This window comes from Eutrema salsugineum, unplaced genomic scaffold (genome assembly GCF_000478725.1).
Source record: "Eutrema salsugineum unplaced genomic scaffold, Eutsalg1_0 scaffold_5, whole genome shotgun sequence".
NCBI lineage: Eukaryota > Viridiplantae > Streptophyta > Magnoliopsida > Brassicales > Brassicaceae > Eutrema > Eutrema salsugineum.
Window position 1 is genome coordinate 15,582,433 of NW_006256612.1, and position 12,225 is coordinate 15,594,657.

At 37.2% G+C, this 12,225-nt stretch overlaps 2 protein-coding genes across 2 annotated transcripts; one reads left to right on the forward strand and one right to left on the reverse strand.

The window, feature by feature from the left end:
* Positions 1-1,301: 1,301 nt before the first annotated feature.
* LOC18994734 (squamosa promoter-binding-like protein 8) lies at positions 1,302-3,509 on the forward strand. The gene is given in 4 exon segments (XM_006418421.2): positions 1,302-2,034; positions 2,037-2,274; positions 2,918-3,069; positions 3,181-3,509. Coding segments are annotated over 4 exon segments (1,050 nt in total). The 5' UTR covers positions 1,302-1,547; the 3' UTR covers positions 3,354-3,509.
* Positions 3,510-8,934: 5,425 nt separating this feature from the next.
* Positions 8,935-9,795, reverse strand: LOC18994735. Its single transcript, XM_006418422.2, has 2 exons — positions 9,594-9,795; positions 8,935-9,480 (listed from the first exon to the last, which is right to left on the reverse strand). The coding sequence occupies exons 1-2, from the start codon at positions 9,680-9,682 to the stop codon at positions 9,165-9,167; spliced, it is 405 nt and encodes a 134-aa protein (XP_006418485.1). The 5' UTR covers positions 9,683-9,795; the 3' UTR covers positions 8,935-9,164.
* Between the last annotated feature and the right edge of the window lie 2,430 nt (positions 9,796-12,225).

Sequence of the window (12,225 nt, forward strand, 5' to 3'; positions counted from 1 at the left end):
GTAGGCGAATAAAATTTGGGTACGTAGCAGATACGATCTGTCTTCCCTAAAACGATCCACCTTCATTTTTCTGCTTATTTACGGGACTGCCATCCTGTCTTTCTAAACCCCAACAGCATTTCACAGTACCTTCTTGGCGTCTTCCTCCACTCACTCACTCTAATGCCTTCCTCTTCTTTCTTTTTTTTTTTTTACTTTAATGTATGATATTTATACTCTCTGCTGAAAGATATTTCCATTCGCTCGTGAAATATATAATATACTAGGAGTATCATTTTTATTTTATTTTTGGCTAGAGAATACTCCTTTTTAGATTAATCTCTATATTGAAACGGCTATATACGCACGTATATACGGATTAATTATTTTTTTTTTTAAAGGATTTCTGATGGAAATGTTGGAAACAGAGTGGCCCAGGAAGCAGACGCTGGGGCCCAACATAATTAATATATAGAACAAACGCGTTTACCACCCACCCTTCATCCTTAACCACACGATCACAACCAGCACTCTTACTTTCTTTCTTTCCTCTTTTTCACTTTCCTCTTTTACTTTTCTAAACTTCCTCTCAAGAAAAAAAAAAAGAAAAATTATTGATATATGTTGATGAATTTGTGACATTCGCAGGCAATAATTAATTTTATCATATGTAGGAGCCTGCCATGTATACGACTTACTAAATTCAGAAAAGAGTTTGCTTACAAGTATTTGTCAAAGCATGCAAGATGATCAATTATTAATTAGAGGCTCCAGCTCCATATATATATTACCCATATATACGTACGCTAGAGAGATATATATATATATAGGAGGATATTTGGAATGAGAGATCGATTAGGGTACAAGAATTAGAAAAGGAGAAAAAGGGCATATGATTGATTGATATGTTTGGTACGTTAAGATTAATCAAAGGGCACAGACACTCACACTGGACATGGGAGGTTCACGACCCATGTGACGAGTTCCTTTCTTCTCCCTCCCCAACCCTTCACTTTTTAAGTAGGACAAGACATTAATACTTTTTTTTTTATCTCATTACTTTGTTTTTAAATATTGAAGATCATTAATCCGATCCACCTCATTTAAATATACAAATAAAAAAACACTGTTGAAAATAAATATAATTTAGAGAAAAGGAGAGAGAACCTCCATCCCCCAAATAGAAAGTTAGGGTTTTTGGAATTAATCTCTGCACAGAGACACACACACACTCTCTCTCTCTTTCTCATCATATGATCAAAATGATAAAGAGAGAGAGAGAGATTTGGCAGAGCGGAAAGACTCTAATTCTAATAGAGGTATAGTACGTCGCTTGCTTTCAGTCTATTAAAACCACTCCATAACCTATTCCGCACCGACATGTCTCCTCTACACTTCCTTTATTAGCCTCTCGTCTATCTCTTCTTCTCTTTCACTTTCTTACTTTGTAGCACGAATTATTATTATATATTTTTTTATAAAAAAAAAGAAGAAGAAGAAGAAGAAGAAGCAGAAGCAGAGAGAAAGAGAGATCTTCCTCGGGATCTCCTCAATTCTATAATTGGAACATGTTGGACTACGAATGGGACAACCCCTCGGCGATTATGCTATCGGGAGAAGAACATCGACACCACCATCAGGAGGCTGACCCGACCCGAGCCATGTCCATTTTCGACCCGACCCATCATCACTCTAATTCCCCATACAGCAACATATCTCCACCGCTCCTCTCTTCTTCCTTCTCTAACCAACATCATTTGACCACAGTCTATGGTCACCACCACCACCACCATATCACCACCACCAACCAGTTTCATCATCACAGCTTGTACGACCCACGCACCACCACCACTCATAATAATCCTTACGCCTCTTCAGATTCCATCTACCACTCTTCTGCAGCCGCCTCAGCCTTGTTCTCCTTCGACCACCAGATCACCGGCTCAGGATCCGCCGGCTCTTCTTCTTACAACTTCCTCATCCCCAAGACCGAAGTCGACGTCGTCTCTCGGCCCCTCGATTTCACGTCTTCCAACAGGATCGGCCTGAACCTCGGAGCCGCACTTACTTCTCCGCCGCCGACGACGACTTCGTGAGCCGGCTGTACCGTCGGTCTCGACCCGGTGAGCTGGGAAACTCGCTGAGCACTCCACGGTGCCAAGCGGAGGGATGCAACGCGGATTTGAGCCACGCCAAGCACTATCCCCGCCGCCACAAAGTGTGGGAGTTCCACTCCAAAGCTTCCACCGTGGTCGCCGCCGGTTTGAGCCAGCGCTTTTCCCAGCAGTGCAGCAGGTAAATTATTTTTTGTTGTTTCCTAAAGCCAAGATCCCCCCTTTTATATTTGTCCCCCCCCCCCAGGGATGATGAATCACGAATCATTATTAGCTACCTTAGTTTGCTAGGCCTCTTTCTTGTCCGTACGCCTTTACCTTTGTAAAATCCATTGGACCATACAAATGGTGTGTGTGTGTGGGGGGGGGGGGGGGGCATACTTCGTCCGTACACATGCTTAATGATGTAGCCTAGTTGTGGTTAATTAGACATGCATTATATTATTATTATCTAGTACTATCTTTTTTTATTAACTAGCTTTTATGAAATGACTTCTGCTTAGTTAATTAATTAAATCAGTCTCTCTCTCTCTCGAGGATCGTCACAATCATTGAAGAGAGAGTACGTATATATCCTTTCCCGTGGGTGATCCCGATGGCTTTGATCTCTCCTCCTCCTTTTCAACCCAAATCTTTTTTACCCTTTTTTTTTCTTTGTTAGTTTAATTTAATTTATTTTATTTTCCGCCAAACTACGCATTAATTTAATTATTTACTTCTCCCTACTCTCTTATTCTTATATTACTTATCTCTGTGCATTCAGATTTTGGTACTTTTTTTTTGTTTATTTATTAAATATAATTACGTTAATATAATAATTACAGGTTCCATTTGCTGTCGGAATTCGACAACGGGAAACGCAGCTGCCGTAAGCGACTGGCTGACCATAACCGGCGCCGCCGTAAATGCAACCAGTCAGCCTCCATCGCACACGACAGCGCCAAATCCACTCCGGCCGATATTACCACCACTCCTAGTACGTCGTGATTAATTATTAATTCTACTTTTTTATTTTCTCTCTCTCTCTCTCTCGTTAGCTAGTAAAACATGCATATATAAATAGTTTGCTGTTGCTCATGATCACCAGAGTCATCGAACGATTCGGGTATTAATAGAAAGTCGTCTTCGTCGCCATCAAACGCGCTTCTCTCGCCGCCTACAATTTCGTTGGAGTGTTTCCGGCAAAGGCAGTTCCAAACAACAGCGTCTTCTTCCACGTCTGCGTCTTCCTCCTCAAATTCAATGTTTTTCTCCAGCTAGCTCCTAATTAAGCTAATTAATTAAGGACTAATTTTTAATTAAGACGGTTGTCGTCGCGCGTTATCTTACGATTCATGTTATTCTCGGTGATCGATCATGTAATGTTTTCTACGTTCTTCTTTCCTTCTAATTAAGTTGTCTTTTTAATTATTTAATATGGTGGTTGCTTCTTTGATCAATTAATTAATTAATGGAGATTCTTAATTAATTATCAGTCAAGAGTATTAACAAGTATATATACGGACTCCGATCCATATGTATCGCGCGATTAGTGGATAATGAATTAATAGGAGAATAATTGAAAGAGCAAAGACGACCGGGGAGCGTACTGGTGCAATGGTGGTTCGTTCATCGTTTATTCATTTAGGGGAACTGAATTATTGACTGACTCTCTCTCTCTCTCTCTGCCATTTTGTCTGATGGTGCTGCTGGAATTTTCCTTGAAAACTACACCAAACCAAAATTTTAGAAAGTGACCCATCGACCTTGGCCACGTGGTTCCTTTTTTCTTTTTCAAGATTTTCAACAGAAAAACCCACAATCCATCTCTATTTTTTTACTCTTTTTTTTTTTTTGCCCGAGATAAAATTGGTTGAGTTGAGTTGGGCGGTCTCGTTGTCCCCCGTTTTGAAGCTAATTATTATTATTCATACTATTTTGTTAATATTTTAATTACCCACCCACGGGGATTTGCGTCCCACGATCCCCGTCAGGATTTAACTTTTTACTCTCTTTTTTTTTTGTTTTTTCATTGGTTGTAGTATAAATGCTAGCTACCCGCCGCACAACGAAAATTGATGATAGGACGTTGAACTCGTTCCAAGCTAAATTTATTGTGGATACTGTGTGCCCATTATCGATATACTTGCGTACTTTTTCTAGTTATCTACAAGTAAGTACACACTTTTGTTATACATATATAACCTTTAAATTTGTATGTGTAGAAAATTAGTCAACTCACAGGGTCAGTGTCGTGAGTATAATATAAATATGAAGGGGCATAAAATTATGCACTAGTAAACTCGATTCGTGTATTACATTCCTAGGCGAGGCGATGCTGCGACACCGTTAGAAGGACATGTCCATGGTTGATATGGTTCCCCTGATTCCAGCGTTTACTTTTCACAAGCACACATGTCACATTCGTTTCTTGATACATTTACTGGCCCGACAATTTGATTCTGTCGCAGGTCGGGGATGGGGATATAAGGCCCATTTAACGGCCCAATCATTCCTACCACAGTGACAAATATCCATCCTTTTATATACTTTGCATAACGAAAAAATATTTTTTTAAAAATAATTCTGTTTATTCCGTACGCAGTAACGCATCGCCTATATAAAGAGATTAATTTGCAGGGCAAGAAATGGTTTTTATATCTGTACGTCTCTGTTACTTAAAGTCGTATGTTGTATACAACCTACGTTTTGCAACTCTCTACGTGACAAGGAGTGGACAGTCCAGAATCATGTAACTTATCTTCACCACATGTCTCTCTCATTTACTTAGGTTCTTTGAATTTAACCAGCTTATATATTTGTGTATTTAGAAAATAAAAGAAAGACAAGAAAAAGAAAGGACAGTAAAAATATCTGTGCGCTGAAAAGTCAATGATTACAAAAGTTGCGGAGGAGGCTGAATCATGTATAGTTTTTCTTTTTCATCCAAGAACTTTGATAAAAGGCATCCAGAATCATTAAGTCATTAAGTCTGAGCTTACATGGCTTTGAAGAAACACAACGGCCTCAATCATTAAGTCACCACGTGTAGTCGTGTACACTATATATATATATATACCTCTTTTAATTTTCATGTGAAAATCTTAATCATAACTCTGGTGTCTGGTCTCTGGCTCATCTATTTGCTTTATGCTTTTCTATCTGATCCAATCGTGACCCAGTTTACACCATCGTATTACTCATATTCAACTAATTTTCATTTTGTCCCATTAAATTTTGGTCAATCTATGCAGTTTTTTCGTATAATAATTTTATAGATACAAATACTAGTTTCTAACAAAAAAAAGAAGAGAAATTAAATATTAGTTTTATTTAGAAAATGGTGTGAGATATATATATATATATAAATATGTATATGTTAATTTTGTCTATTTGAGGATTTAGGAACGAATGTTTAATATAGGAGTGGTGGTAGGGTTGTACTCGATTCAGGGCATAACTTAAGCTCTCTCTATGTATTCAGTTCTGTTTGAAACAATTCTCATGTTGTTAGACATGTTGGCATTTGAATTTTCATCCGAATGTCTAATATGGGGGTATATACCCAAAGAACTTGCATATATATAGAATTAGTAAGATTTGACCTGGATCACTTATGTAAATAAATATAAGATTAATCATACAAAGTAGATCAAACTATACTTCCAACAATCCGAGTGTAAGAACAAACCAAAAAAAAGTTATAAACAAATCTGATTCAATTAACATTAAGCGAGTTCCAGGATGTCTTTTTAAAACGACTATCAAATAAATTAGACTGTAGGGTACATGAGCTTTTACAAAATGAGTATTGGTCTTGTGCGAGATTTATGGGCCATCATCATAGAACGACGATAAGGTACAGACTACAATATCACATATATAAGAAAGGAGAGAAGCAAGGAGAGGAGCAAGGAGAGGATCAAGGAGAGGAGATGTATATATAAAATTAGTGGACCGACCTTAGAGCATCTGTAATGGAGGTTTTAAGGGGATTTTTAGATGAGGTTCATGGAATTTTGGCATTTAAAATAAATCAATAAAGCTCATTTTCTATTGAATCGGTTCTAATTCAAGGCTTTTTAGAGAAGGTTCAAGGGGAAGTTTATGCATGACATGGCAGCATATTATTGGTTGGGGTGAGGGAAACTTTTTGTCTGACACATTCTCAGATCATCCACAACGCGGTATAGACGGGGTTCATCCGTGGGACCCAAAGCAATTTTTTTAGTTTTTTTTTAATTGTTGAACCCCAATATTCGAACGATACTGTATCTTCAGGATCAGTGTGACGAACCCGTATCATTAAGGTTCATCGGCCAGATGTCGTGTTCGTATTGGCCCGTGGTTGAGAAATTTTTTTTGGGTTGGAAATCGATTTTGGTCGACAATTTTTCATTTTTCTCTTCTTCCATCGAGAAACTTTTTCTCTCTCGACAATCGCGACTTCGAATCCAATCTTCCCCTCCGATCGAATCTCCGGTGAATCGTCGCTTCCCCTTCGGTCGATCAGTATGGTAAGTCGTTTATATCCTTTAGAAGTCTTTTAAAATTGGGGGAAAATTGGGGGAAAATTTAGGGTTTTCAAAATTGGTGGAAAATTAGGGTTCTTCAGGAAGTTTTTTTTGGGGGCTTTTGGGTTTAGGGTTTAGGGTTGTTTGCGATTCATTGTTCTTATATTCAATCGGTTTCCGGATTTCGCGTATTAGGGTTTTAAAATTTGATGTTTTGAATTTAGGGTTTTCGAAAATGTTTATAAATTTTGGGGCTTTCATTTGGGATTGCAATTGGCTTCTAATTCGCTTGGGGCTTTTATAAATTTTGGTTCGCTTGTGTGAGTTAATCGAATTGTGTAAGTTAATCGCTTGTGTGAGTTAATCGAATTGTTGATCGCTTGTGTGAATCGCTTGTGTGAGTTGAAATGGTTCATTGTGTGTTTTCAAGTATTGAATGTTTAGGTCATATCGAATGTTTAGGTTGAAATGGTTCATTGTGTGTTTAGGAGTATCGAATGTTTAGGGACATCGTATTGTAATCGTGTTCTGGTTATATCGAATGATTAGGTTTAAGTAGTTACATGAGTTTAGGTTTGTTTTCAAGTTTTGTTTTTCTCATTTGGTTCGGATATTTATGTAACTCAAATGATCAAATCGTTTATTGTGGACAGAGTATGCCAAGTTATGAGGATGGCCCGTACTGGGCGAGAACCATAATCAAGCAGAAAAAGAGATTGCGAGGGTTAAGAGCCCGCTCTACAAGGCAGGCCCGTAGATGGAAAGCTGTTTTATTGGGAGGGTGAGCTGTTCGGACCAGCAGGATCGCCCTACGAAAACAGAGTCTTCAAAATCAGCATGGACTTCCCTCCGGAATACCCGTTCAAGCCACCAAAGGTATGACGCCTTAAACGGTTCAGGGTTTTGTAGTAATCTCTTGCTGAATATTTATTTTCTGCAGGTCTCCTTCAGAACCAAAATCTTTCATCCCAATGTAGGAGATCGTGGTCATATCTTCCTAAGGATGCTGACAACGGACTACTTCTCGCCTAGTCACACCATCCATAAGATGTTCATTAATCTTCATGAGATGCTGACAAACCCCGTAGGTGAGGGGGACTACTTTGATGAAGCCAAAGCGAAGCTATACAAAGAAGACAATGCGGGTTTCGATGAAAAAGCACGAGAATGTACTCTAGAGCACGCTACGACTTATAAAAAAATACCCTCTACCTTTGGCATAAATTTGGACATCTAGAAGATTACTAGTTTTATTTTCACTTCTGTTTTCTCGATTTAAGAAACTCTACCTTTGGTTTTCTCAATTTTCACTCTTTTCATTTTATTTTATTTAAATGTTTAAAATAGTTAAAAAAATTATTATTTTATTCTGTTGAACCCCAAAATGGGTATCAAGGTTGGACACCAATTTTTCACCCCAGATTCACCCAAGGTTCTTTCATATTCTCTCTCCTCCAAAAAGTATTAAAAAACGCTGATGAATCCCATGAGGGTTAAGAGTTGTGAATGGTCTCACACTTAAAGAAAAATTTCTCTCTTTCTTTCTAGAAAATTTTGTCCCGACTCTTCAAACTCTCTCTCCTTCTTTCGCATCTTCTTCTTTCAATTTCAGTATTCTGTATTTTTTTATTTTCATGTAAATGAAGAAAATTGTTTTCATACAGAGTTATATGTTTACAATTATATATAAAAATAATTATTATGAAAAATAAATTTTAAAAAAATATTATTTTATTATTATGAACCCGATTAAAGTTTACTATTGCATATGTGATATTATGAGAGGTTCTAATTTTTGTGGTGAGAAAAATTTTATTATTATTATATAAAATTAGAACTTAATATGGAATTCACCATTACAGATGCTCTTATGAAATGTTAGGTGTCCTTTACGGCTCCTACAAATTAAGTAATTGTAGTATCCATTATTCCGTTTCTTCCCTACCACTCGTATTTATATGTATGTATGTTCCATTTGTCGACACATTTAATTCACATACCAAAGTGTCAATCACGTACCGGCTGGACGGTTGGTTATATTTTATATATGCGCGCACACACACACACGTGCGCACTTGTGTATGTATGTATGCACACAACAGTTGTTGACGATCAGGATTTGCAGATACGTACTAATTTTTTTATTAGGATTTATTACCATTAATTATGACTTTTATTAGTCGCATTGATTAATGGTGTTTAATGAAACTTACAGAAAACACTACCTGTATGGCTGTATATACGTACGTTGATGATCAAGACTTTTACGAAAGGTTTTAGGGGAAAACGAGACTTTTACGGAATTTACAGTTATTAATTACTCCTAATAACTTTACTGATTTAAAGAAAAAAAACATAAGCTCACGCCAAACACACATTTCATTTTACATATATATAAGAAAAGAAAAGGTAAAAAGATAAATAAAAAACGTTCAATTTTCGTTGTTGTTCTCTCGATGATGGCTAATTATACACATATATACATATATATATATATATGTAGTAGTCATTATTTAATCACAGAGTCCCCAAGGAGCAGTATATTATAAGTTTCCTAATTAATACCGTATTCGTTAAGTTAACACATGACATCTTTGAGAAGCTTGTACCTTCGTGTGGCCGTCCTAGGCGACGGCACTCCGCCTCCTGCAGCACCGGCGACGGTCTTGGCCCCTTGATCGTGACGGTTATTGTTATGCTTGATCCCGCCACCGGACGAATACTCCGATCGGTTTGTGAACTCGTTCTCGTGATTTACGGAGGAAGAAGTCTTCTTTGAAGAAGAGGAAGAACCGCCGTGTTTATCCACGCAGCTCATCTTCCTGTCGTCGCTCCGGCACCAGTCGCAAATCTCTGTCGGCTCCGTAAACTCGCTGTAGTAGTTACTACAGTAACTATATATATATATATATTTAAATTAAGAAGAAAATCCGTTATACGTATGATGATTATTCTTCTGCTATATCTATATATATATATATATATCAGAGAAACTATATATACTTACGAGTGCTGGAAGCGGTTACGGCAGTGCCCGCAGCGGAAGAGCTTGTCGGGAAAACCGACGTCGCCGCACATGGAACACACTCTCTCCATGAATCTTCACAATCTTAGTGGTTTTTCTACCCAAGAGATGTAGAGATTTCAAGTTTTTTTTAGTTTACGGAATTTAATGAAGGCGCTGATGTTTATTCCCCACAAGCCAAGTCTCTATTTATCTCTATATTTATATATGCATATATATATATTATTATACGCACATTAGACTATGCGTGTGTGTAAATGTACAGGTAGACCAGAGATTTGCTTGCACTCGTTGTCAGTAGAGAGAGAGAGAACCAAAATGGCAGTATTGTCATTCTTTCGTTTGTGTGTAGTGTTTGATTTTTATTTTTTTTTGGTAATTCACCAAAAACTCGTCCTCTCTTGTCATTTTCTAGTTTCTGTTTTTTAACTTCTGAGTATGTATCCATCTCCACGCCTTCCGTAAGCGCGTTGAAAAAATACATGCAATTAATTCTGGTCTTTTTTTCTTTTCAGTAAAATCGTACGTGATCTTTTGAAAATGGTAACAGTTGTTTCTGTAAACTAAAAAACTCTACCATGCATAAGTATTACTTTACAAGTATGTTGACTTCAGAACAGTTTGTCATTTTACAAACAATCTCATTACTTAATGAAATTCAAATGCTTATATAAGAAAAAAGTATGTAGGCATGCATGACGAAACGCTCGCTGATGTGGGAGTGCGGGTAAATATGAATATGAACAAACAGTTAGCGACAACTAGTAACACAAACTAACTAACAACAACAAGTCAACAACAACAAAGAGAGGAGAATTATTCCAACTTAGTACTGGTTTTTCCCCCTTTTCCCGTAAAGCGGATAAGAACGCTTGTGTCTATTTACTTCTACGATTTGTAATTTTATTACTAGCCTTTATTGGATGTAATATTAAGTAACCCCCGAAACAAGCATGCATGTAGGTGGCGGTTAGTTCCTTTCTGGTTATTAATTGGTCTTTTACCCCTAAATTTATTCTATCAAGTATTTCCAAAATTCGAAAATGCTATTAACCTATATGTAGCTTTATCAATGATTCTATCGATCGCAATACTTCAGCTTTCTAAAAAGAATTAGCATTATCGACAAGTTATTTATATAACTAACTTAAGGTATATGCTTATAGTTTGACATACATATAAAAGATATACGTCACATCTATATACTGCCTTTAACTAAAAAAATAAGTAAATAACATCTATATACTGCCTATAGTGTATGCCATCATCTACTCTACAAGACTACAACCCATGTACGTCTTTCGTAATATCCATATATATATATGTATTAATATATATATTAACGGCGATGGAAAGATTTTTACCTCATTTGCAACCAGGGTCACGTACCCTATAAGCTAAAACCACAGACAGCTTGTCATGGTAATGTGTTTAACGTACGCGACAAACTATTAACGTACAAGTAGTGATTTTAGAATTCTCTATTTACCTTTTTTTTTCTTTGTCGACCTTGGCTTTGCTAGGTATAGTTTTTTTTTCTTCTAATTGAACATGAGATTATATTGATGGATTGAGATGAATTTAATGAGGAGGGTAGTGTTTAATGCGATTTGGTACACATTTATTGTTTGCTTTTACGATATTTATTGCGATTTGGGTTTTTTTTTTCTTCTTCTTTTCTTTCTTTAACTGGTTACAATAGGGGGATTAAACAATAATAAAGGCAGCTTACATGCGCTTCGACGACTTGCACAGTGCACTGCAAAGAGAGACGAAGTCTATATATTTAACTTGTGCGTTGAATACACGCACCAATCACGTGACTGAAGAATCGGATGGGATACAAGATTAACGGCAATGAAGTTCATGGGGTTTTCCAAGCGAATCTAAACGGTCAGAATGTTGTCCACGTGGCAGCTTTTAGACGATAGTTTTGGAGTTTGGTTGGCCATGTTAAACACATGCTCGGTGGTACGCTCCGCTCCCCGGCTCAGACTGGTTAAAAACCGAGACCGGCCCAATTGACCCTGGTTTACGATGGTCTTAGTTAAAATGGGCCTGACCTGACAGCGCGGCCCATAAAAAAGAAGCTCAGCAACAAGAGGCGGTGAGAGCTGAACGAGAAGCCCTAGAACATCTCCTCGCTTATGTACTATAAATAGTAAAATTGTTACTGTAGAAGGGATCTTTTCGGATCCGGAGAATAGAGATCTGAATATTTTATCGAGTTCGTCGAGAGACCTCCAAACTGAACGAACTGTAATTGAGAACTTAATAAAATTTAATCAACTTAATCTTCTCCGAACTCGAATTACCGAACCGACCCTTGAATAGTTGAGAACCACAATCAACAATGCTTCTCTGAGTTCTCTCTCATCCTAATTATGTGCGTTTCTTATTCATCAATTAACATCCATTCTTTCTAGATTAACTTACTTTTACCATCATTAATTTGTAAAAAAAAGGCCCCAAAACAATGGCCCAAGTGATATTTGCTTAGGATTAAGTCTTAGTATTTATTATTCAAATATACTAGTGACAACTAATGTGATTTGGAAGTTGTTGAACAAACAAATTAGTGTAATTTTGATGGAGGGGGACGAGTGAAAACAAA

Bases quoted from the DNA above. Each gene is read 5' to 3' on its own strand.
- LOC18994735 (XM_006418422.2), bottom strand. From the start codon at position 9,682: ATGGAGAGAGTGTGTTCCATGTGCGGCGACGTCGGTTTTCCCGACAAG. The intron at 9,481-9,593 runs GTAAGTATATAT...ATATATATATAG, and splicing joins CGTAACCGCTTCCAGCACTC to TTACTGTAGTAACTACTACA.